At 41.3% G+C, this 26,438-nt stretch overlaps 2 protein-coding genes across 4 annotated transcripts; both read right to left on the reverse strand.

The window, feature by feature from the left end:
• Positions 1-1,238: 1,238 nt before the first annotated feature.
• On the reverse strand, positions 1,239-6,071 carry tgm5l (transglutaminase 5, like). Its single transcript, XM_023836346.2, has 15 exons — positions 6,024-6,071; positions 5,582-5,761; positions 5,256-5,489; positions 5,010-5,128; positions 4,785-4,913; positions 4,491-4,668; positions 4,208-4,343; positions 4,019-4,122; positions 3,580-3,819; positions 3,450-3,482; positions 3,202-3,234; positions 2,873-3,082; positions 2,570-2,730; positions 2,048-2,184; positions 1,239-1,639 (listed from the first exon to the last, which is right to left on the reverse strand). Exons 1-15 carry the CDS (start codon positions 6,028-6,030, stop codon positions 1,486-1,488), a joined length of 2,055 nt encoding a protein of 684 aa, XP_023692114.2. The 5' UTR covers positions 6,031-6,071; the 3' UTR covers positions 1,239-1,485.
• A 1,667-nt stretch (positions 6,072-7,738) lies between these two features.
• On the reverse strand, positions 7,739-25,197 carry itcha (itchy E3 ubiquitin protein ligase a). Of its 3 annotated transcripts, none has more exons than XM_072715437.1 (24): positions 24,943-25,197; positions 20,033-20,115; positions 19,538-19,679; positions 19,262-19,386; positions 18,557-18,691; positions 17,259-17,304; positions 16,830-17,008; positions 16,531-16,741; positions 16,148-16,243; positions 15,755-15,929; positions 15,509-15,578; positions 15,088-15,172; positions 14,786-14,914; positions 14,539-14,611; positions 13,827-13,898; positions 13,540-13,628; positions 13,185-13,344; positions 12,919-13,052; positions 12,643-12,783; positions 12,244-12,364; positions 11,903-12,007; positions 11,206-11,302; positions 11,041-11,113; positions 7,739-10,728 (listed from the first exon to the last, which is right to left on the reverse strand). In XM_072715437.1, the coding sequence occupies exons 2-24, from the start codon at positions 20,100-20,102 to the stop codon at positions 10,629-10,631; spliced, it is 2,628 nt and encodes an 875-aa protein (XP_072571538.1). In that variant the 5' UTR covers positions 20,103-20,115; positions 24,943-25,197; the 3' UTR covers positions 7,739-10,628. The 3 variants fall into 3 exon arrangements, with proteins under 3 accessions (XP_072571538.1, XP_072571537.1, XP_072571536.1); XM_072715436.1 differs by having other exon boundaries at positions 16,531-16,729; positions 25,046-25,119; XM_072715435.1 differs by having other exon boundaries at positions 25,046-25,119.
• Between the last annotated feature and the right edge of the window lie 1,241 nt (positions 25,198-26,438).

The following is a 26,438-nucleotide window of genomic DNA, read 5'->3' on the forward strand; positions in this document are numbered from 1 at the left end:
CACTTAAACTTATGACCATCCATCCATCTTACATAACTGATTATCCAGTACAGAGTTATAGGGGGGGCCTTCAGCCTATCCCAGGAAGTGTGGGGCACAAGCATGGGCGTCGCCATCATTAAATCTGAGGGGGGGGTGTCCCACTCACTTTTCATAATTATTCGTTTGGACCCCTCCCACATTTAACATAAAATATTAGTTTTATGCCAGTGTGTCCCCCCCCCCCCCCCACATTCAAAATGCTTCTGACACCCCTGGGCACAAGGATGGGGGCACCTTGGATGAGATGCCAGAATATCATGGCGTTCACACACAAGCACACACACAATTAGAAATTTGCATGACTGCATGACTTTGCACTGTGAGCAAATACCAGGAGGACATACAAACTCCACATCTATCCATCCATTTTCTATGCCCACTTGTCCTATGCAGGTTCGCGGGGGGCTGGAGCCTATCTCTGGAGCTATGGGCACAAGGCAGCGAATAACCCAGGATGGCATAGCAACAGAGGCAACTCTAGGGACTCTGGGGGCCTATGCAAAAAAACCCAACTCACCCCCCCAGCATTGTAAAATGTATTAGCTTTATTTTACTGTGAAGTGTAAATTAATAATATTAACTAAGACTCGGGCTCTGAGTCAGTACCTGGGTCTTACCCATAATTACTGCATGGTACTGTGTGTGACAATGAATAAATCTTACTGCCTCTTTGGTGAATTGACCTTAAAGCAGCGATATCTGTTCTTGAATCAGTCTCCCCACAGTTGTGCTAGCAAAGCATTACCATTTTAGACAATCAGTATGACTATGGCTGAATTTAAAAGGCATAAATTTAGCATATATGCCTAAGCATTTTGTTTGCCTCTCTTACTGGTTCATCGATACTTCGATACTTTGTTATCTCTCATAGTGCTATACAGCACCAGTGCGTGACTCCATTTGACTGCACAATCACATGCACAATCGCATGCTTTATATTGCATATGTTTTATAACGTGTAAGTTTCTCTCGGTAAGTTCATACAACCTAAATACAACTCGGAACAACGGAAAGAGAAATGGAATATTACTGGAACTAAAAACACCAGTACAAGTAACATTACTTATTGAAAATTTCAAATTGGCAGGCACATCTATACATAAATTATTCAAAACACAGCTGGTTGTTACATGTCAAGGTAATTGGGTAGCAATTTCCTTAGTTGCAAGCATTTCAAGTAAGAAATAAATAGGAAATTAAATAAAAAATATTTTTATTTTAGTTTATAATACAGTATATAATTGCACTTTCTAAAATCAACACTAATAACACACTGATTAATGATCAGCATGTGGAACATGTTTCACTATACTGACAAAATTAATAAATAATACTAATAAATACTATTTTTTCACTGAAGCAGCTTTGTTGTCTGTTTCATCACACAGCACTGACACATTCACAAGCTATCGATTCAGCCCTGGAGTCGGAGCCTGACAGCGTCTAAGCTGCCTTCACGTTGATCGTTTTAGAGCCTCGCAGCACCGTGTGGTTGTTGCTCAGCTTCAAGCTGGCCTGCAGCATCTTCGCACCGGCCGTCTTGGGGCAGATTGTGATGGCCTGCTGTCTTGTTTCTCCCGCTTTCAGGAGATACGCCCTGAGAGGTGTGAAAATGAGAAGGTCAGCTGTAGCATTGGAGGCACTTAGAGCCTGAATCTCTTAACCAGCTGTCGAAGATTCATTCACACGCTGAATGGTTGTTGTAATACACACTGTCAACGAGCTGCCTGTTAATTAAATCTAAAAGTTTCTTGGTTTGTAGTGTCTAAGGATATCATGGACACAAACCCTAAATCTCCTCAGCATCGCTGACAGGCTACATTGTTCAAGAACATTCCTGTGTGGTTTGATCACTAGGCTACAAAGACAAGTTCTGTCTAAAGGCTTTAGTCATACCTATATTCTGTTACATTGTACAGTTTTATTCAAATTTAAATAAAGAGCTGAAAAGTGCAGGTGGCATGCCTGGGAATTATGAAATTGCTTTAATGAATGCTGCCCTTACTTTGATGTCTCCTCTTCCTGGGTTAAACCAGGACCAGAGACTCTGAGGACCCCAGTCACAGCAACCGGGAAGAAGTTATGGAAGCTCAGAAGCACAGTGTGCTTTGTGTTCTCCAGGACGCCATCTTCATCGTCGATCTGCAAGACAAAAGCTGCTTGTTATGCTGGAAGCCTTTCATCAGCATCTGTGACCCCCAGAGCAATCTAAGCAGCTGAGTGCTTTTTTCAGAATGATGAAGGTATCAAGCCTTTCTAAAATATGCACATTGCTGGTGAATACATTTTTATCCCAATAAAATTTTTCCAAAAAAATTACTTGTTAAAACTGTCAATAGTTTAACAGGCACTTGCTATTGCAGAACCATTCAAATCCTTTACTTGACTCATGACATTATGATCTAGCTCATAAAATAAGATCACTAATATCCCAGAGTCATGGGCTGTCTGAGGTCTATAGAGGATGTGTTATATTGCATATATATTGCTTTGCATGAAAGTGATGAATTCAACCAAGAACAAGCACCTGAATAGAGATCTGTGGGGTGGAGATGTTAAACTCCTCATATTCCAACACCCTTTCCATTGTGACATCATCCCTCAACACAACAGCAAGATTCACCAAGTTGTCCCCCAGGAGAAATCTCATGGCTTGGGCATAAGGAATTGAGTGCTGTATAACAGCAACTGTAGAGAGAGGGGAAAAAAGGTTTTGTCAGAGGGAAATAATGACCATATATAACCAATTAACAGGCCAATCAAAGTGCTCCATTTGCCAATGTAAGAAAAACAACACAAAGATGTTGTCCTACTATAGAACGATCATTACCTTCACGTGGTCCAAGCTTAAGCCTTTGAGAAGCTTCCCAGAACGTTTCCATTGGGCTGCGGTTATACTCCTTGACTTGGGCATTGACATGTTCCCCAACAATCCTTTTGAAATTAGCTTTATTGGTGACCGTGACAGAGAAGGAGATGTTTTCACCGGCTACTGGAACTTTGCTCAGCTTCAGGGAGACACCCAAAGTCTGCTTTTGCCCTTCAGAATAAATCAAGAATCAACACAAATTCACTAACTGACTTCATGGCACACTTGCATCATGGTAAATGTCGCTGAAGCAAGTAAGGATGAATCAGTTGAAATGAGTCAAAACTTACTCTGCGTGTTTGCTGAAGGCTGTGACGTAACAGCTGTAGGAGAGTCAGACGAAGATATATATATATTAAGAAAACAGAAGTAAACAGCAGAAATTCATGCAAATATGAGCGAGCATTCATCTATGACTCAAAGAAATCAGCCTTGCTTCAATCCAAGAGATGATCATTGTCAGTGTTCTAGATACAACTAGTTTTTGGAAATTACACCCATTGAAATATCTATGCAAGCCAGTAAAAGAAATACTCACATCCACAATTTGACCCAGCTGATGACATGTTATCTGCAAAAGCAATTGAAAAGGTTGGCAGTTAGCAACCATGCTAGCCCATTTACCTGAGAATTTCTATAGCAATAGCATTGCAGTTTTTTTGCCCTACCTTTGGCCTTCTTGTAGGTGTTGGTGATATCCTGTGGAGAACTGCCGTCCACACACTTAGTACAGATCAGAGAGCCAACCCTATCAGTGTCCACCTTCCACGTGAGCACCTTCCCATTCCTGACAACAGCTGTGTGCACGTCAGCATTGACCTCCGCATAAATGAATGGGATGTCGTAGAACAGATCCACTCGCTTTTCCCGGACTGCTTTCACTGGACATGGGCCACAGCAGTATATCCCTGCAGAATAGAAACACCAATATTTACAAAAAGAAACACACAGTAGGACCATTTTTTCAGTATTTTATGTGCTGTATGAATCATTAGATAAGGAAAAAAATGACAGAATACCAAAACTTTATCTATTCAGCTTTTTGTTAGAGCATCTATGAGTGCATACAAAGTATATCATCAAAAATGTGAAACATTTAACGTTTACCATCACTTCGCTCCTGTGGAGTTGGATCTAGTGCCTGCCATCCGTCAAATCCCACCCCAATGTCAGGCCGTGTCATCCAGCATTCCACCCACAGATGGTAGTTCCTGAGATAAAAATATTACACAAGGTTTATTTGTGTTTTTGCTTTGCCCACTACCAAGTGCTTAAACCCAAGTGAACTCTCTTTACCATATGCTGTCCGCAGTTTGAGGCAGCTTTTCTCCTGTTTCGCTGTAATACTCCTCGACACTGAGATTGCCGTCGGTGTCGTGAGCAGAGTTGAAGTTGGTAACCACTCGCGTTGGAATGCCCAGGACCCTCATAACTGAAACCGTGACCATAGAAGAGCATTATATACCTATGACCACAAAACCAGGAAGAGCTGGCCAGAAAGGACTGTAGGAAGTGAAGTTTGCTCTACGGGTTGTATATCAACAAAATGTCTGTGGTTATCTGTCAGGTTCTGACCTACCTGTGCACATAACGGAAGCAAAGACCCAGCACTGGCCGTACAGCACGGGGCTGAACTGTGTCTTATCCCACAATTTCAAAATGGCAGCACTTCCTGTCCATTGTGAGGGGGAGACACCCTTACTGAAATCTCCAGACCAGTTGCCCTTCAGCACTCCTTTGTCATCTTCGCAATTGATCTAATATAACAAAACAAAATCACCGAAATGTGTTTCAGAGAATTCTTGCAATGCCTGAAAATATTATCCTGATGAACACTGCCAATTCACGATTGGAAGATTTACATGTGACTTACCATTGCACAAACTACCCGGCTCAGGTAGACAGGGTCGGAGCGACATAAGTAGTCTTTATTCTTATTTTTGTTGTGCTGTGGGCTGATATCTAGAATTTTGAGGCAGATGTCCAGAATCTTTTGTTCATACTACATTTTTGGAAAAAGGAACGGGACAAGATTAAGGATGTCTTTTGTTAAGAAATGTGCATACTATGTTGACCACATCTACTCATGGTAACTCACCAGGCCAAAATCCCAGGTCCTTGATTGTACATTATCAGATGTTCCCATGAACAACATACCCATGTCATTTTTCACATATTCCTGCCTCTGGACTTCAGAGGGGAGGAATACTCTATCAGCTAAAAAACAGAAAAGAATTCACTCATAAAAACCCAACCAACTTTGCCGTACCTGTAGAGTAATCATGAGAAAAATAGTAACTAAATATAATGCAGTATATATATATATATATATAAATAACTCTACCTCTACACCAGGGGTTGAAGAGCAGAATAAATCCTCCAAGAATACAACTCTGAAACCCAAACTGGGACTGAATATTAAGTTGGAGGTTATAGAGACCAACAGGTGCTTTTGATGAAGTGGAAATCTGGACTGTGACAGAATGGTAGACAGTCTTTCCCAACTTGATCTGGGCTCCCCATGTAGAATCTGATGTTGGCTGAGAGAACGTTGCAGGGATTTCAACACAAAGTTCACCTAGATGGAAAAGAGTGAAGTCGAGTTAGTTCCAGTGGTACTTAAACAGCACAGAACAGATAACATATTCCCCAAGCTCCATCCAAAAGTACCTAGCAAGGCTTTGAAGATCAAAGATTCTGTGCGGGGGTCGAATGGCTTGTCTTTGAAAAACAGTGTGATCCTGAAAGGTTTTCCTCTTCGAACCACCAGGCGTTCGGAGCACAGACCTTGTGACTTGTGGTCCTCCTGGTTCCTAACAAGGTTCCAGTCAACGTAACTAACACATAAACCTATATCAACAGAAAGGGAAACCTCAATACTTACACTCACAATCACTAATGTGTAATTTAAAATGCACTCCCGACAATCTCAAAAAACAGAGATCATTGCGTTTTTATGTTGCAGTATGTCTGGAGAGCATGAGAGAAACACTGTAAACCCATGATGAGCTTATGATGAATATGTCACCAATGAATCTGACAAAGATTTCTAAGTTAAGGTAACAGCAATATCCAGAAATATTTCTGTTGAAAAGGAACATTAAAAACTCACCCTTCATTGGTGCGTTTGACTGATGTATCTTCCCTGCAAAAATCTCTGAGTGAGCTGATAATCTCTCCCCAGATTTATACTGAACACCAAGACTGTAGCTCCTCCCACAGCACGTGGTGAAAGGTAGTGAAGCCCTTTTTCCAAGTACACAGTGTTACCTTTTTCCCCAAGTAACCCCACCCTCTGTTACATAACAAAAATAATCAACTCTGGGCAAAAACAAACAACTTTAAAAATTACAGACTGTCGTTATAATGAGAATAATAATAATAATCTGTTGGCTGACTTGGTTCATAAACATTTAATGTAGACGTTAAAGAATCTGGATATTGTATTAATGAGGATTGCTGCAAAGTTAAAATGAGTTCTATACTTTGGAAATGCTATCAGTGACCTGGGACAGGGGACCCCAGTTGTCCTTTTCATTATTGTAATACAATGGATGAAGTTTGAAATATATTTCATACAAAAAAAAATTATAACAAAAGCAACACACCTGTAACTATATGACAAATTTTCCACATTTGTCACTTGTGCAACATGCGGTGATGTCACACACTCATGGAATGAAAGGTGGGCCTGCTGTCATCTTGGGTGTATTTTATTAAGGCATTCTTTTATATTTTTTGGCGTAGGGCTGAGAAAGCGAGCATAGCATGTACACACCCAGAATTATACCTTGACGACAGAGGTGCGGGCCAAATGTTGCGTATCAGCCGTCTGTTTCCATGGAATCGCGTCTGTGCGAACACCTCAGGGTTCAACATGCAGGCAGATACACGACACGCATCACTCTGTCATTTCTATTGCGACATTACAGAATGAAACATTTGAAAATTCTTAGAAAATCATGGTTTGCAATTTTCTTCATGGAAGGATAAAAATTCTGGCGTTTTCTGAATAACCACCCACACCCAAGAAAGATGACTCAATGTTCAACATTTTACTTCTAATAGAAAAAGTAGAAGATGTAGGTGAAAGCTTTAAAAATCATGCATGCATCTATGGTTTAGGAGTATGTGTCTAGCAGGTCACTGGTTCAAATTTCATATCAGTGCAGAGCCTTTCAGCAAGGCCCTTAACCCCCAGTAGATGCCCCAAGGGGAGTCAGATAAATGGCTGACCTGATGCTCTGAGGCCAAGTTTTGCTCTTGTCAGTGTTTGTGTCTTACCAGATAGCAAAATGGAATATGCAAAATTTGGAATTTCATTGTAACTGCTACCTGTACAATGAAAATGAAGAAATTCTTCCTCTTGGCAGTACTTCAAAAACTAAAGCATACGAGGTAATAGCAAATCCGCAGATGCACCTAAAACTGAATATTCTCAAATCTAAATTAGCTAAACATCCCAGTCAAAATTATCAAAATGCACTTTGGCAAGCAAATCAAAAGTTAGGGTTAATATATAATTTTTAAAAAGATAATTATAATTGATCCAGACCCATGGACCCAAAAAAAAAAAAAAAATACAGTGGTTTGACCTAGGACCTGAAGGTGTTTATGTTCTATGCATTGCATAATGTATTGTGATGATTCATACACACATTCCTTTTTCAAGACACATTTTTCAAGATAAATGTGCATAACATTTCTACGAAAGCAATTTACCAATTTTTATTACACAGTTCCAATCAGAAAAGATGTAATCTCTGTCATTTTTTATTATTCCAACAGGCTTTTAAGATTTGCAAAAAGCTACAAAAAGGACACCAATTCATACATCATATCTTTATTTCTCACATTTCTAAACAGATTTAAGCATTTGACACTCAGTTCTCTTCATGTACAGAAAATTAAATAGCATTTAAACCATCAAACCTCCATTTACTAAAAGATATTTTACAGGAAGAAATTACAGTTCATTCAGTATTAACATTATTTACAGCATCTATACAATACAGAGGTGAACTTGATGCGGTACCATTTTTTAAAATAAAAGCATCTTTGAAGAGACCAATAATCCATTTTATTTGAGGTTAGGAAATTTCCTATCTACATGTACATTTTTATTCCAGGGGATCTGCCACATTTTACTCAGATTTGTTAAAATGTTTCATTTGTACAAGAATGTCTGATAATTGTATCTGGACCATGAACAGAAGGGGAGGAGAATGGTTTCTTTCTGCAATTAGGGAAAATATCAGCGATTTAAGCAAAAACCCCTTATCTTTAAGTGGGTTATAAACATAAAGTGAAATGTATAAAAATACGCTTTCTATGACAAACATTTTCCCCACTGTGGAGAACATTTTTGCGGAACTTGAGGCTTTACATCTCAATTATTTCCCTTGTTATATCCACTACCAAAAAGCTACTGACAACCCTAGTGATGCCAGGGCAACATGCCACTCTGGATAAATGCAGGGGGCAGACAAGAACCTCAGGTGTCGTTAACTCATTTTTACAACTTCTGAAGATCGATTACAACAAGCAGCCACATAAACCCACATTCGATATCAAAGAGCGAAGCTGGGATTTCCACCCTTATCTGACATGTCCAAAAACATCACTATGCATAGCACACTATAGACCACTTATAACTAAGAGTCTAAAGGATGATTCAGTAAATGCATATTTTTGCCCGCGAACGCAATAATGAACCTAAAATCACATGCCATCCACCGACACGAGGTCTGCACGTGTCAGCGAGCACATCAGTCTGTCACCTGCATTTCTCTTTCGTGAGCAGCCACAGTGTAACCTCATCCTTTTTGGCGCTCACTTTGCCAATCCTCCCAAAGCCCCCCGTTACCTCCATAATCACTCAACCACAGGCTCCCTGTTGCCTTACAGGTATCATGACTTTCATTCATGGAACAGATGGAATGAATTCAAACAAACAAACAAACAAACAAAACAAACAATAAAAAATAAAAACCTCAGTGCCCCTTTAAAATGAAATTTATCCAGGACTGGAGCCACGGCATTCCAAAGCACTAATCCTGACAGAAGTCATTGGTATTCCCAACTGTTTCCTTGCAGAATTTAACAAATGTTTGACAGGCCCTATAAAACTAGGGAAGTTAGCATTTCATTTGCTGATGCTACACACATGCTTTATAAATACAAATCTGCTGCACCATGGCCTGTATGACATTACTCACGGCCGGTTACACTGTGAAAGCATTGCCTCAATGTAGGTGCATTCCCAAGACAAGACATCTAGCTGAGCAGCTTACAGAGGCTTTAAGGTACACGTTCAGCAAATCCAGTTAAAATGTTCTGAAGCAGTTGGAGTGACCCTGTTGTCATTTTGACTACCACAAATATATAAATGTATTTGGAAGTCTAGTGATTTTTCTAGTGCCGTGGCAGTTTTTACTACCTTGATTACTTGACAGGATGCCACTGCAGTACTCGGCAGTAAGTTTTTTTAATGGTCATATTATAAATAAACCTTAATCTGTGTACACAGTATATGTCAGGGACAAAATTATCGCCACATCATTTTGAGCTAATGGAGGCCTCTTATTCCGCTCTATTTATCACTTGACTTTTTTTAATAATTAAAAGAAACCTTTAGGAGGATGACACACTTCCAACACAGTTCCAATGTAACTGGTATTTGGACGGCTTCAGTCAGATGTGTAATTTAGTTTATAGATAAAACTAAGCACATTAAGGGGGAAAAAATTAAAACATCACTGCAGAAAACTAACGTCAAACGACAGCTATGCTTAAAATGCTTAGGTGATTCGACATTTAACATCCTTATTAGAAATGACAGTTTTGTAGGCACTGTCCGAAATAGAAAAATACCATGTATACACTGTAACCTTGGGCAGAAATTAAAGCTTTTGATTAATTGTTATACAGATAGAGGACACAGACGCACAAGTTGAGGCAGCAGGGCACAATTTTTTTTTTTTTTTATAAATATCACTTCACATTCAAAGCAATGACTTCAGAACAACGTGGCTGAAGACACAGATAGAACAGTGGAGTTTATAGTGCATAGTTCTCAAGCTTTCAACATTAAATTCAATATTGTGCACAATGTTGAGATCAATTGACTCCCCAGTGTGAAAATAACTTAGTCTAAGTCTAAGGAGCCCTGAGGCCACCCCCACCCACACTGACTGAACCGGCTGAGGATTCCGATTTTCTAAGTGGAATGATGGCAGCCATGGGAAAGGGACTGCAGTGAGCTTCCTCTCCAGCAGGGAAGAAGATCTGATTAAGTATCTTACTGAAAGTGGCGTGTTTTTCATGCTCACTCCGAACTTACAGAAATGAAAGAAAGTAGCCACCTGTCAGGCAGATTAAGGTACTGAGAACCGGTGGTCTACGGCACACAGGGATGCGGGAAGCAGTGCCCCAGCATTAGCTTATCCGCAGGCTCCTGAGGATCTGCATGCCCCTTCCATGCGGGCTTCTGCTATATAACCAGGGAAAGGAGGGTGGGGGGGGGGGGGGGATACTTTCTGAGCTTCTGAACAAACCCCCAGGCGGGAGAAGAGGCTAATCTCACAGCAAGACCCACAATTCCACAGAATCATTGGTAACACACTGTTGCCAAGGACCAAGGGCTCAGGTATAAGACAAAATGCTGTAAAGATCCTTAAAGATCAGCCAGCAGAGTAACTTGGTTTACTTGTCTTGGTTACTCCTGTCCAAAGCCTTCGGTTTCTTCGATTGCAAACAGTAACTTCTCTTTGAGCTGCTCGTAGCTTTTGTAGGGCGGTAGATCCAGACGGTTAAAACTAGTAATTAAAACAAGAACAAGACAACATTTAGCCATGTATTCAGTACAGACAAACATCATTGAGGTAACACCAAAAACAGATGAACAAATGTGAGATACAGAAGAAAATCGGACGTCTTAAGTCCAAATGATTCTTCATTTGCTCACAAAGTGCGTAAAATGCAATGTATCAAAATGCACAACACACAGTTATATTTTAAACGGAGTGCGATCTCCATTTCTGAGCTTCCGGGCTGTTGCCCACTGAGACCCTAATCAGCCACCTGTAGCACCAAGGAACTGCTCATACAGAAATGAGATAAAAACACACCAAGTGTGGCTTCTTGGGAGCCAGTTCTCTTTCCCAACTTTCTCAATGCAGAACTTTTGTGGGCCATTACTCCCTGCAAAAAGAGACAAATTCAGTTCAGTGAATGCATATGATCACTTTGTGGCAATGGGGGCGTGGTCAGTATGAGCTCCCTGCCAAACGTACCCATCAGATCGGCAAATCCCCCGACCGGCAGGCGGCAGGTACCCGTCACAAACTGCAACAGCCGCATCCGCTTTTCGTTATCGATTTCTTTAATGAACTGCAAGGGAGAGCATAGGACATTGCAATCTTTTAATATAACCAGTATGACCTATAGCCAAAAGAAAAACCCTTAATATAGTTACAGATATAGCCAACTTTTTAAATGGGTCTTTGATGTTTTTGAGCAGAAATTTGGCTGTCCACAGTGGAGTCCGGATTACATTTTGTGCTTTTCTGTCATATAAAAATATACAGACGCACACAGACACGCATTCATGCACACATGCTTTATATATTCCTATCACTGTGGGAACTGTCAGGTCATTTCTATGAGTGTAACCCTAATCCTAACTACGATAACCCGAACACTTACCCAGCCATAACCTTAACCATAAGCAACGTAACAAAATGGAAGACTTTTGGGGCTTTTTGATTGCATTCACAGATTTTTCTAAAATTGAGGTTTATATTGTGGGGACCTGAAAATGTAAATTGCATTAGATTTTACCATGTAGATTTTACCATATTGTTGAGCCATTTGGTCCCCACAATGTGGTAAATACAAACCCACACACAAACATATTCAAAAACAATGTTTTAGGGCTCAGAAAAGATTTGGGTACAGCAGTACAAGCAGGCCCGGCACATCAAATTCTACCTGCCAGAACCACAGGATCTGCTTGCTGCTCCGAGCGTAATGCCGATAAATTGTGTTCCTCTGCCAGTCCACCAGGTCGATCTCCTGCATCCCGCAAAGCATCACCTTTCGGGACGGAAACACCACTTCTTTGTTACACACACCCAGAAATAGCCATGGCAGCTCTATCAGCAAACCAACATCCAAACAGCAGTCAGAACCTTACAAAACAACCAATTACCAGAGAGATTACAGTCAAGGTCTGCCATTTAAGTACTTATACCTCAACACCCTCTCTACCATTGTTCTAGTTAAAATTCATATCAACAAAGCTTGCTGAGTCATATTATAAACAAATTAACCTCCAATTCCTTTGCATCAAAATACTGCAGGTATTGCTGTGGAAGCACTTCATTGAAGCCCTCAAAGAAGGCCTGTGTTTGCTCTTCAACTCCCCTGGACAACCTCCACTCAGCCACAAGCCTGCAACACACAGACACCACAACATCTACTAGGCTACCATTTCCTCAAATTTTATTGCAAATAAAAACACTTTACTATTTTGAATAGCTCAGCGAAATCTTCGTTTCAGACATTAAAGGCACAACATACTGTAGGTTGTAAAGCAGAAAGGACCATTTTTTCCAGACAAAAATACACACACAATTAACAAGGGGGAAGGCTGAAGACATCCATGCCAAAGAAGCTGCCTCTTGTTCTAGCCTGTGGCAAGTCTTGGTTTTGTATGGGGGGAGAGGTACCTGATGTATTCTTCTTTGTTTTCCTCTGTGACTAATATGTTGCTGCCGTCTGGTTTCAGTTCGTGTGTGGTCACCTCACCCAGGATTTCTTTATCCACAGAAAAGTACATTTCCAAGCCACACTCTTCAATGTTGTTCTCCCTAAAGGGAAATGGTATCGATGCACAGCTGATGGGATCCTTCTCACTGTACACACAGACATATCTGTTCTTCCCCGCGGTAATTTAAAGGGATTACGGCAACAGACAAACAGGTCATGTTTTAGGTGGAACTCACTTGATCCATATAAGGGAATTGTAGAACTCGGGATCAATGGATTCCAGATCCTTCAGACCCAGAGGCTTATTTAAAATGCGCTTGTAGAAAGGCAATGAGAAGCCTGTGTCGATAAATTTCCCATGAAATAAAGCCTGGAAATAACAGAAGATACAGATTTAAACTGACCTTAATTTATAAACCACATATCCACTAAGCAATGAATAGCCAGTCATGTACACATCGCTGCAGATAAGAAAAGCCAATGTAAAAGAAACAAAACCCACCATGGCGATAAACCGGCCAATGAACTTGAAGTACTTGAGGTGGTCTGGATTGATGTATGAGGCAGGGTTGATCTGCAGGCAGTAGTTTTCCTTCCCTGCGTACTCGAACAGGCAATACATGGGGTTCAGCACCTCATGGGATAGTAGGAAGAACCACTCTCTGCAAAAGGTACATGGACACTCATTCACTCACAGCACCGACCTGATAAAAAGGTAATATATCAAGGAAGTATATTTACTTATTTAATGGTCATCTATGTTTCTTAAGAATATAGCTTATGTTGCAGAGGTTGGGCATTACATTACTATGTTAAAAATACTAATACAATTTAAAAACAAACACAGCCTAACTTGCCTGGCCACACCACCATAGTCCAGACCTTCCTCTCCAGGAAAAATCACCCACAGCCGTCGCCGAAGATCTTGTGAATTGAAGCTCATTATCTTAATAAAAGACGGCGCTAACAGTGAGTAACACTGCACTGCAGTAACGCAGCACAGGCCAATAAAGGCATCACATGACAGCAGAAAAGGTTAAATAACTTAGTGGAAAGGGCTGTAGTGAGGAGATGGGCAAACGTTCAAGCCTGAATTCCCGGGATCACAAGGCTCCGTTAGACAGCATGGGAGACAGGTACCAACCTGTTGGAATGAATCTTCAAACAGGCTTTTGCGGGACACAGTGATCTTTATGTGCTGAGGCATGGACAGTTGCTGTGGGAGAGAGAGGATTGTTGTTTCAGGTCTGTTGAGCTAATGACACATCAATCCAAAATATGCTGCCATTCCTCATTGTAAATGCACATTATTTATAGGTACTATGTTCTAACTGATGAGGTGACACCCACATTTTTGGCCCTTTTGAGAAAGACTAGACCAAGCAATTACAAATAAATACCAAACACCAGTACTCATGCCAAAATCAGAAAATAACACGGACACACATACAAACATCGCCCTGGTTGTTTAGAAATACAATAAACGGAATAAATAAATAAATCAAGTGTGGCTTGTTTGTTGCCTATTGTCAAGGAGCAATAAATACTGCTTCCTGGTTTAGCAAGGGGGGAGGTGCATGCATATATACTACTCAGGCGCTCTAAGAAAATGTTGTTTAAATGATCTTCATGCAAAACTACAACAATATGCCTGTATGTTCAGCCATTTCAACACCTCTGCTCAAGTCACCCCAGTATTTGAAAGAACTCTCCCATACAGCCATGTATCTTCTGATTGGACCACTGTACAATGTTTGGCTCGGCCTGCGGGAGACCACCAGGGCTGGGCCCTGCGTTCCCTGCTGCACCTCACCACAAGCTACGCATGTCATCCCATTCCGGAACAACACACTCACCTGACACCAGAATCGGAAATATTGGACTTTGGCTTTAAAGTCACGCACATAGGTGATCTGGGGCCCATTTTCACTGCAAAAAAAAGCAAAATAATGTACGGGGCCAATACATTTTAATTATAAATAATAAGTGATACGGCGCTGAACAGAATGGTGATCTTTCTGACATAAATTTTTTACAAGAGCTGTCAGTCTAGGATCAAGGACAACAGCTTTGGAGACGTTATGTTGAAGAGGGCAAACTCACAGGGAGGATTTGCCAGTTCGGGGGTCGATGTAGGTGGTGGTTTTCCGGTTGTGGTCGACAAAGTAAGGAATGCCGTCCACGGTGAACCTCATCTCCCAGCCTTCGGGCAGCGGCTTCTCGTTCAGCAGCCTGCGAGGCGAGAGGGGAGGAGACAGCTGGCGTCACGGCGACCTCAGGCAGGTGTGACATCAGGCTTGTCTTGGATCACGGTGATACGCGACAACAATCAAACAGAACTGCGTGGCTAATCATTGACAAGCAACAGCAAGTATCATGCACATATAAAGAGGCTGGAAGCTCACCCTTGGGTGCGAGGATCTTCCCACTGAGTTGTTCTTGTGGGGTGATGAACAAAGTACACTCTGCCATTGGTGTCTGTTCTTTTCTCTTTGGAAAATTACACAAACACATAAGTTTAAATCCTCTCAGTGCCTTGGCCACTGCATTTGTTTGCAAGTTCTCCAAGGAAATACTATACCAAGTCTGCAAAAACATTGCAAATAGAGCTGTTTAAGCATTTTAACATGTTCTGCTAATAATAATTACACTGTCTTATGTAAACCACAGCTGCACCTGATGTTTTTGCTCCAACTGGATTAATCACATCTGCCGTTAGGAAGGGCTCGGTATAAAATGAAAATAACCGAGTGATTATAGTTAAACACAACTGAAGCCCCCAGTTCCAACATTAATCATTATAAATGCCTGATGTGTGATAATTACCCCAGCCATGAGGCAGCGGTCCAAGGGGATCAAACTCTTTATTCTGCAAAGCGGGAATTTGATCTTGAAGCTGCAGTAACACCAAAGAATGGGGGAAAGAAAGGACATTAAAGCGTGAAGAATTTTTAATGCTCAGTGTTGTTCCAGTGGCCGCGTGCGACGGCTCGGCGAGCACGCCGACTGCAGTATGGAGATAAGCGCATCAGCATAGCTGTCCCCCGCCACCCCAGCCCCTCAGACACCTACTCCGAATATGAACCTCTGGTTGAACTGCTGCATGGCGCCCTGCAGCTGGCTGCGCTGCAGCTGCCATTCCTCGTAGTTGCGCACCGACTCCACCGTGGGTCGCTGCCAGGTGGTGGTCCGCGTGATGTGATCCACATAGTAGATCCTTCCCATGGGGTCCACGCGTCTTTCCCAGCTTGTTGGGGAGGGGAGGGAGAGACGGTGAGCGTGGACCCAGTCTGATGACATACATGACACTGGAGCACTTTCCCGATACTGTACTGACACTTAGGACCTCAGAGTACAGAGACATTATGGGCTGCAGCATTATGTATTGAATATGAACTTGGTGGAAAAAGAAAAATGGAAAAAAAAAAACTAAATTAAGAGTTATTCTGATTAAAAAAGGTGTACCCAGTAGGTAGGGGTTCTGGCCTGTCCCACGTCGTCCGCTTTTCAATGTGATCCACAAAATACACTCTGCCGTTTTGGTCGACTCTCTGCTCCCATCTTGATGTAATCAAAACAACGTGTCACATGACTAAGAATACTCAAAGATAGAAAAGAAAACGCGGGCTGTCATGGGGGAAGCTAGACAATGAAACGTTTCCGTGTTTATTGAGGTACTTTTGCTGTTTATCTATGTGTGTTAGATTAGATGCCATTACGATTAGATTAGTTTCAACTTCGTTGTCAATGAGCAAAATACAAGTAATCAGACAATGAAATTAAGGCAGAAAGAGAAAGACTGCAGGCAGGGGAAGCACTCGGCCTTGTGGAGGCAGAGGAGGTCTCACCCGGGGGGGAGTGGGCATGTGCTGATGGGGTTGATCCTGGAAGCGGACGGGGCAATGTTGCCCACCTGCCGCGCTACCGCAGGGCCAGGCTCCTGGACGACGGCAGTGCTGCCGCTGGCTTCCGGAGCCGCCGGGGCAGAGACGCGTGCCAGGGCTTCGGCGCTGGTAACGTCGCCGGACGCGGACGAGCCGGTGGAGGCTGTCAGGGACGCTGAGTTCAGAACGCGGCGGAGATGAAGAAACTGAGACCGAGCCTGCTTCTCGAGCTATTAAAGACGACGACGGATGTCAACACAGACCTGGGGAGGACGCCGGTCTGTGGGGCTTCGGGGGAGGCGGGCGGGAGGGCCGGGGCGGCCGAGACGAGCGGGAGTCCCCCAGCGATGGAGAGGGCGTGCCGGCGCTGTTTGGGGTGCGATCACCCGGCGAGGCCATGTCCTCCACACTGTCGGCCGAAGGGGATGCGTCTCTGCTAGACCTGCAACGCAGGCACCTGCACGGTCATCCGTGACACTGTGACGCATTGGGAGTCTGGCAGCTTTGTGACCAGCCGACTGGCAAACCGTGTCAGGTTACACCACCTGCTGCCGTTCCGCTAGATTGCCTGTGCCACCCAGTGGCCTGCTAGCATATTCTTAAAGAGCACATAAAGCCCTGGATACAGGTATGAGCAATGGAATGCTGCTGCTTTTAATTCACATCTAGACCTACGGAACACGAATACGTACTTCAGATGATCGCTGTTCTGCTGGGAATCCCCGTTTGGAAGCGTTCCTGCAGAGGACAGCTAAATGTCAACCTGTATCACTAAACACCTCATTCAACAGGGAGAATGCACATGTTTTTTCCACTACATCCATTATTTTTCCAGTTTACACTTTTTTCCAGTTTTAAACACCCGCGTTGCAAAAATATAATTTAAAAATAAACTACATTCATATACACTATTTACTCCTGAAACATGTATCTACAAATACGATTTCATTTACAGAAGAACTCATATCAGAAACATCAAGGAACTACATTTTAATAGCCTAAAAGCACAAACAGGAATAACATGATAAGAAATAGAGACTTATTCTCTGCTGTATAATTGCAGAGGGAAAAAAAATTGTTTACAGGCTTATGAAGTGAGTAGAGACATGTAAGGCCATAAATTCACTCGCGACCACATGACAGATGTTAATGAAAGACACTCTGCTTGGCAGTGATGGCCTAATGGTTAGGAAAGCAGACTTGTAATTGAGCAAGGTACCACTGGGTACCCTGAGCGAGGTATCACCCCAAGCACTGCTCCCTGGGCGCTAAATTAGCTGCCCCTTGCATGTCACATATGGGTTAAATGCAGGACACATTTGGTTATTGGACACTGTGTGTCGTGGCTTGTCAACAATGACTAATCGCTTCATCTACCTTCTAGCAAACTGTTAATTCAGGATGGCAGTTTTTTTTTTTTTTTTTAATACTTGTGGCTTGGTGCCTCATGCTGATGCATAAATGTAAAGAGGCCTTCTCCACCATGTGAGAACATATGTGAGAACATATGGTTATGTTGTTATTTCTCTCATGACTGTATTTAGGCACTGCTTCTGTGTTACACCCTAACATTCCTATATCGTGCTTTTTGCAAACACTCTGAAAATGGCTGCATCTTTCTGAGCCTGACCTGTGTGCACCCCAGCAGCCACGTTTATCTGGACTAATTTAGCCGGACGATCAATTCTGAGGTGAGAGGAAAAAAGTATTTTTTGTGGACACTGATGCAATGGCTGAGCCATATTAATTCTTGCAGTGGAAAAAAAGTGTTTTATTAAACATTTAGATCAGTTATGGTACAACAAAAGGACAGATTGAGAATGAACTGGCAATGCTAATAACTTAAGATGATCACTAAAAGAAGCGCAAGATTAGTCCAATCATTAACTGGTGTTACTTTAAAGCATGTAACAAAAAAACCATACCATGGCATTCTGATGTGTCAGGCCATTTAAATCCTGCCTACAGAAAGCAAGAATGATGTACTCACCAATGTCGTTTGTGTCCACAGAAGAAAAAACTTCAGGATCGACCTGCATTCCATCAAGGCAGACGCACAAGTCCCCAACAATGTCTATCTGGTCTTTGTCTGTGCTGAGCTGTAAAGTCTGCACAACCTCGGAGACTGAAAGAAAGCAAAGAAACCAAAACTCTCACATTAAGGTTAAGGTTTTTTTTTTTTTTTTTTTTTTTAAATCTTATTTGGAAGAAACATAAATTAAAGATTAGTAAAAAGTTCAAATATGTACTCAAATAAATGCTTAAAAGCTTCTGTTAGGAAATGCCAGTTTGTCTGAAATTATACAAAATAACATTCTCTAAGCTCTTTGAGGTACTGTCTGGGCTCTAAAGCTGGACTGAAGGGTTGCATGGTTTGAGTCACATGGCCAAAGGGACATGTTGTGAAATTCTGAATGGACTCTTTGTATTGATAAAGTAAGCCTGTTTGTTTCCTTTATGGTTGTCGTGGTGACAGAAGAATGAGTCATGATGCGGCCCATAATCAACAAAACTATCACTCAAAAGATTTAGAGACAGACATTGAATTCCTATATTCATGACAAAAACAAAACGCTGATCACAAGATTAATGGAATTAAAATGTATACAACCATGTACCACAATTAACGGTCGTAAGTATAATAATTACAACGTAACTATAATGTAATAATTGGAGGCAAAAAAAGACTACTTACTTTTCATGTTGTTTGATTTCAGGGTCTCACTGACTTCTAACATGGCCATTCCTAACAAGACATCTGCTTTCAGAGTTTGGTGACTCCAAACCCTGAACACTAATTTGCTGAATGGAGTGACGATTCTGTGTGGGAAGAAACAATTACCAGGCTTTCAGCTGTTAACTAATAATGCAGGACAGTTTGAGAGAAAAACTGGAGAGCTTTGCCAGTTCTTCAGAAGAAACTCATAGAGTAACATGTCTGGTAAGAGAAGAGCAGGACCATGGTACTCACACTGTGAGAGGCTGCTTCCATTTCGGACTGCTGGTGTTGTTGCATTTCTCGGTCTTCTTTGACTGGCCGTCGACAGCAACTTCCACATATGGACTGGGCCCAAACCAGTTCTTTTTGTTTTCTTTTAGCTTTGCTGATAACACTGGTTGTTCAGAAGGGAAAGATGACATATTAGTTCAATGACTGCCTGTTTATTTTATTACTATGTACCTTTAAAGATGACATAAGTGTAAGAACTTTTACAGAACCATAAATTATTCTGAAGCAATTCAAGTAACATTTCTAAGTGAAAGGGCCTCGTGGAATCAGGTTCGGCAAGTCTGAGGGTGCGAGGCCGTACCATTACGCACTGGGCGACCTGCCGCTCCTTATCGCTTAAGCCAAAGGGCTGAAATTATGAGGGTGGTGCTAAAAGTGAGCAATGTGAGAAATGTCACTCTGGCACCTTGGGCAATGTATTACCCCCCCCACCCCCACCCACCACCACCAACGCACCAATGATCTGAAGCTGAGCTTTCATGATGCAGCCGTTCACGGGGCCCGACTTGGCTGAGCTGAAGGCCATGTCAGGGAACGACCTGCAGCAGATGAGAAAAGAACAAGTAAGCTCACAGGAGGAGTGAGACTGCAGGAGGACGGATACAGTCTTTCCATCATGGATGGAAGGTTCAGATTCAACATTACACTGAGATATTCTGCTGGAATGGCATCAATAAGGGTGTAGGATTTTAGTCAACCCTGCTAATTATGGAAGCACAGAAACTGTTAAATTAGTTAATTTAATTAAGTGTTCCAATTTTGTTGTTTATTGAATAAAAAACCATGAATACATCAATGCCACGGTTAAAAATACCCAGGGTCATCAATCTGACAGCTGCCTTGACATTTTTACAGAAGCTAAAATGTAAACAAGACAAGAAGAAAAAAAATCCCCAAACACACAAAATCCCAGACAGTCCACGTTTTTGCTCCCTCCCAGCGCCCAGCCAATCAGTAACACCGAATACCTGGTACAGGTGTGCTGGGAGCTGAGAGGAAGCAAAAACGTGGACTGTCCAGAGTTCCCCGAGGACTGGGTTGGGAAACACTGATCCAAGGGGTGTGGAGGGGGTGAGAGCACAGGTCCCAACACTCATTGGGTCTGGTTGCATTCATGGAAGGAACGAAAAAAGAAAATTAACCCTTCATTGTTATGACTGTTGTAGATTATTTTAAATGAATATTTAATGAATTTTATTGTACCCTGTAAGTAAAACAAATAAAAAGAAACATTAATGGATTTTATCTAAAGATCGGCATTTAAAAAGTGTTTCCTATTTTCCAAAAGTTTGAGGTTCTGGGGATTCTAAAGGAAAGGTATTGGACTAAACAAAGATTTAGTTCAGTATCTACAGCAATGTTTCATGCAGACATGGTGCAGGCACTGGGTCTATGAATAACCACATTAAATTAAAGCACAAGGATGGAGCAAGCCTAGCTGAAGAAGTGACCGCCAGTGTAATGAGGCAAGCCCAAGCTCCTCCTTTGGTCAATGTTTGATGCAAAGAACTGAGAAAATAACCCCAATAAAATGAGCCAGAACAACCTATTATTATTAAAAATTGGTTCAAATAAGCTGACCTGAATGCTGCAGACAAAGTGCAAAAACTCCAAAAAAAAAAAAAAAAAACTGTATCCAGGTCACAAACTGTTTACATAAATTCAGTTTTTCTTAAACTAGGCCAAGCCCGCCCATCATGCCCGCTCATCATGCCTACTTTAGAAGTATTCTTTGTGATAATTTGCGTAGGCTTTTGGCCATGGTTGTGTAAATCTAATTAAACAAGATGTTTTTTTTTGTAATGAGCTGACTCCTATTGGGTGTAATTCACATGGTCATTTACCTCTAAGTAATCCTCCACTTCTAACAGTAATGCTGAAATTATAGTCCCTGCCATAAAGATAAACCATCACTTCTATCACAAAAATCACCAATAACTCCCACCCCCAGAGTGATTCAATGTGTTTCTTTAATTTAGCAAATATGCGACCCTGACAATGAAAACTTATTCAATATTGTGATTCTCTCTAAATGAAAAAAATAAATTTTACTGTTTCAAGGCACTGCCAGTAGTCCACACAAGAAGCACATCTAACCATATTAAACCATTTAGTAAAACTGGTCCAAAGGCCCATGATGACATCTGCAAGAAGTCAATGCACCTATTTTTCCTAGCTTATCTGAGAGCCTGTCAAATGTGAAAATCTCCCTCCTTATGCAAAACTTTTTTTGTCAAAGGCTGTTAACTACATGCGCGTGCACACGCAATCATGGCTCAAATCTCCAGACCATATTTGTTCTTCAACTTTTATTAGCAATTACCATCAGTTATACAACAATAGTGAAATATACATTCATTCACAATAGACATGCAAACATTTGAAGATTATAGCATCATTCACTTATTCAATAAAATCAACACATGGTAGTTTTTCCATATAATTAAAAACAAAAAGTTGATCAAAGTTACCTTAAGTGGTCTACATTTCTCAAGAAAAACAACATAGAATAGACTCCGAGCAACAATATTTAGCCACAACAAAAACAATCTGTGGTAAGAGCTACTGATATGGGAGAAGTGACCCTAGCAGGAAATGAGCTAACTCTCAGGCGTGTTCTGTAATTCACAACCTAGCAATTAATTCAGTGAACAAAGTATCCAGTATCACACAGCACACACTATTACACTGCTGCCTTTAAAAATACATCCAGGCTGCTGATGAATACACATGAGCAGCTACATAATTACAGTCTAATAAATTACTACAGCAGAACACAACTAAAACACTGTAGCCAGATGGACAAAATAATGTGTCTATCAAAAAGACACATTTCGTTTATCAGGAGGTGTTTTTAACTGCACATTGCTTGAACTGTCTGCTTGTTTGTTTCATTCTCCTACCGTACCTAAGGAACTCCTTATGTATGTCGATCTAAAGCAGTGGTTGTCAACCTTTTTTATCCAAGAACCCCCTGTGTCCAGGAAAACATTTGGGCCCCCCAACACAGATTATGATAATTCTCTTATACTTGCTCTGCAAACTCAACATAGGCTACCGCAAAGGCCTAGATTTAGCAATGTTGTATTTTTTCTATGCTTTCTAATAAATTGTCCACTCCCCCCTTCCTCACTAAGGCCCCCTTTGTGGGCCTTGACCCCTAGTTGAAAATCACTGGTCTAAAGCACAATCCTTTCTATATTCAGAGTACCAAAAAACAATTGTGTGGAACTAAATGTATCATTTCACAGCTGCTGAGATAGTGATGAAATTGGCCAGTTAGAGATTATGGTTAAGCAGATGCTGCACGCTAGTTTTTTTTTTTTTTTTTTAGAATGTAGTGATCAGTGATCATTGTTGACACACTACAGCACACAGTGCCCAACAACGAAACAACCCATATGTGACATCATGACATAGCAGGGGGCAGCTAATTCAGCGCCCGGGGGCAGTAACTTGCTCAGGGTACCTCAGTGGTACTTTATTGGTTGGGGATTCGAACCAGCAATCTTTCAGTTATGTACCTAACCTGAATTTTTGTAACGCAAATATGAATACTACATTTAACTATTTATTTCTGTTTGTTTAGTAGAGTAATGTAAAATTAATTAATAGTCAGTTAACTTTTTGAGGAAATTCAATCATTAGTAATTTTGTATCATGCATGACACTGTCGGTTTACTTAGGCTTTTTGAAAACCAACATTAAAGCTCCCAGTATATGAAGGATCTGAAGCAACAGCTACACCCGTATATAAAGAATATACATACATAAACTGCATTCACGTCTTCACGATTAAATGTGTTTATCACTTTTTCAAAAAAATTGCCAAGAAATAAACTGTTCACTGACTGTTGCTAAGACCCAGACTTTACAAATCTAAGCTCCAGAAATAAAACCCACACTCTTTGATGGCTGCACACAAATGAGCAATGACTGCTCTGCTTTGGTGTAAGCGCCCTCTACAACCTTCCCCTGCCACAGTTTCAAAGTTAATAATTCATCACCGAGTCTAAAGTGAAACAGCCTGCCAGGAAGCATCCAGGGCTTTTGCAAGTTGCTCTGTTAAATGACTCATAGGCCTGACGGCTGTAGGCCACAAAAGTTCCTCATTTCTGCTGATCCGGGCAAAATAAAAATGCCCCAGGATGAAAAAAATAGAACAATTAAGCATCTGAAAATCTTAAATACTGCAAGTGCTGTTTAAACATGCCTCCTGAATTTAAATGTTATACAGAGAGTTTGTTGACAGAAAACATTTTTTTATCAGATGCTTTTGTCCAAAACAATATACATCTGTGGCAAATATCACATTAAAAGGTAAACACGTTGGAAAAATAATAAAGCATCTGCAAAAAAATAAATCAGTGTTGCCAAAAGCCTCACATACTTATTCCCACACATAAGGTCTTTATTTTCTTCTGGAACTACAAACCCATTTCAACGGTCTTCATTGCAATACTACATTTGGTTGACTTGGTTCATACCGGTAATAAGCTCAAAAAAGGCCTTAGCGTCCCTTCACTTTGTAGAATGTTACAAATTTTAAATGAAACACATTAAATCAGTGACTAACCCAATTAATTTAATATTCAGGAGCACAGCTTATCGTTGACTAACTGGTTATACAAATGCACTTATACATTTTTATGAGTACGATGCAACTTCAAAGCAATTACAAAAGTTTAGTTTGTCATTTTTCAGAATAACTGTCATTTTGAGAGTCTGTAGTGTGTCTGTTTCTTTAGTAAACTTCTCAGAAATTCAAATTATTTGGACTAGTAGTAGATTACTTTGAGCTACTGGTACACCACCGCACCAGGAGAAACAAACCCTCACATCTCACTTCTGCGGGCCGTTTCCACGGACTGAATAGTTCAGCTTTGATTCAACCAGGAAATCTTGACTAAAGCAACAACAACAGCAGCAGCAGCAGCAGCAACAACAACAACAACAATCCCGAATAACAAGGTAGGCACTTAGAACTCCAGCCACTCAGGTAGCGGCGCTGTCTAACTGGGTCAGTCATCCGGCTTTGCTAAATATTTAGCCAGCCACTTTTGCTAACTCTGTCAACGTGTTCATTTAATGTGCTTGTAACATCGCCGAGAGTGCCAAGAGGAGACGCTAGGCTCCCTTAAAAAGACCACCTGTAATTAACCTGTTAATCAACATTTAGCAGGCGCTTATTCCCCGGGAAGAGCGAACTTCACCTACCCAGGTGGCTAGCTGATAAATCTGACAGGAATCAAGCTACCAGACTAGCTAACGAAACCCAGCTAGGCGGCTAAACGGAAAGCGACAGGGGGAGACGTAGGCAAATGCCCACATGCATGACAGGCCCTCGCTTTTTAAAATCGGCCTACCCGGATCCTGCGAGGCAGAGCTTATCGCGGTACGTCCTCTTGGCCCCCCGCCCCGGGTAACTATTTCAGCAGTTGTTAGTTTCTGCGTACGCTAGCGGCTCACTTCAGGGGAGAAACGTCCGCCATCTTCGCGACCTTGTCACGTGACGAGCGAGAGGCTAGCCTACCACGCTGCAGCAAATAGCGCGAGAATTGGGATACCGAAATACGCGGTGCAAACCCTTTGACTAACATAATAGTTTCACCTAAGTACAGGCAGGCCGAAGAGGAGTTAATATCGATATTCTGAAATTCTTTGTTCTGTGTAGAAACGAGGTGGTCGTGGTAAAATATTACATAATTGGTTAACATTAATGTTTCTCAGCACTCTTTCTTACAATGCAAAAAGTTCCAGAACAAAATGGTTACAGTGCTCTCCACAATTATTGGCATCCCTTGTAAAAATGTGTAAAAAGGGTTAGAAAAAAATCCACCTTTTGGCGAAGCAGCTTCAACTCACATTGAAAAAATGAGAAAAATTCAACGTTTAATTGAAATTAATTTATTCAAAGAAAAACAAATCCTTCATCAAGAAATAATTATTTTTAACAAAAACACATGTGCCACGATTATTGGCACCCCTGCAAATTATAGTGAACACAATGTAACTGAAGCATGTTTACCATGTAAATTATACATCTGTGATTGGAGTGAATTGGAACCCTCAAGCTGTAATCCATGACTTCCTGATTAACTGCGGTACAAACATGAGGAGACACAGAGGCCAAATTCCCTTAGTCATCCATCAACATGGGAAAGATAAGAGAACATACAGACCAAATGAGGGAGAAGTGTGCTGACCTTCATAAGTCAGGGAATGGGTATTAAAAAATAGCTACTCGCCTTAAAATGCCCATTTCTACTGATAGGGCAATCATTAAAAAATGGACATCAACTGGAACTGTTAGAAACCTGCCAGGAAGAGGACCCAAGTTTCACGTACAGTGAGGAGGATCGTAAGAGAGGCAAAAAAATCCCCAAGGATGACTGTTGGTGAATTACAAGACCAAGTAAAATCTTGAGGTTGCCACTTCTCTGAAAAAACCATCAGACGCCCCCTTCATGCTAACAGATTTTTTGAAAGGTATGACAGAAGCTTTTTCTGTCAGTAACTTAAAATGTAATTGCCAGGAGTTTGCAAAACATTACTACAACTTTGACTGGAATCAAATTCAATGGTTTGATGAAACAAAAATTGAGCTTTTTGGCAATAAACATTCAAGGTGGGTTTGGCGTAAACAGAAGGATGGATATAATGAATTGAATTGGTGGAGGTTCTGTGACATTGTGGGGCTGTTTTTCCTCCAAAGGCCCTGGAAACCTAGTTAGGGTACATGGCTCTATGGACTTCATGAAATACGAGGACATTTTATATCAGAATTTGGCTGCCTCTGCCAGGAAACTAAAACTGGGCCTTCATTGGATCTTCCAGCAGGACAGTGATCCTAAGCACATGT

Source organism: Paramormyrops kingsleyae, chromosome 8, assembly GCF_048594095.1.
Source record: "Paramormyrops kingsleyae isolate MSU_618 chromosome 8, PKINGS_0.4, whole genome shotgun sequence".
NCBI classification, from domain to species: domain Eukaryota; kingdom Metazoa; phylum Chordata; class Actinopteri; order Osteoglossiformes; family Mormyridae; genus Paramormyrops; species Paramormyrops kingsleyae.

What these genes read in the sequence shown, in the direction of transcription:
- tgm5l (XM_023836346.2), bottom strand. An exon ending in CAAACTGCGGACAGCATATG is followed by an intron (nt 4,123 to 4,207) that starts GTAAAGAGAGTT and finishes TTTTTATCTCAG; the next exon opens with GAACTACCATCTGTGGGTGG. An exon ending in TCCACAGGAGCGAAGTGATG is followed by an intron (nt 3,820 to 4,018) that starts GTAAACGTTAAA and finishes TCTATTCTGCAG; the next exon opens with GGATATACTGCTGTGGCCCA.
- itcha (XM_072715435.1), bottom strand. Translation starts at nt 25,068, where the DNA reads ATGGCGGACGTTTCTCCCCTGAA. An exon ending in GAAATCAAACAACATGAAAA is followed by an intron (nt 18,692 to 19,261) that starts GTAAGTAGTCTT and finishes GCTTTCTTTCAG; the next exon opens with TCTCCGAGGTTGTGCAGACT. An exon ending in AGATCCTGTGGTTCTGGCAG is followed by an intron (nt 11,303 to 11,902) that starts GTAGAATTTGAT and finishes TCTCCCTTGCAG; the next exon opens with TTCATTAAAGAAATCGATAA.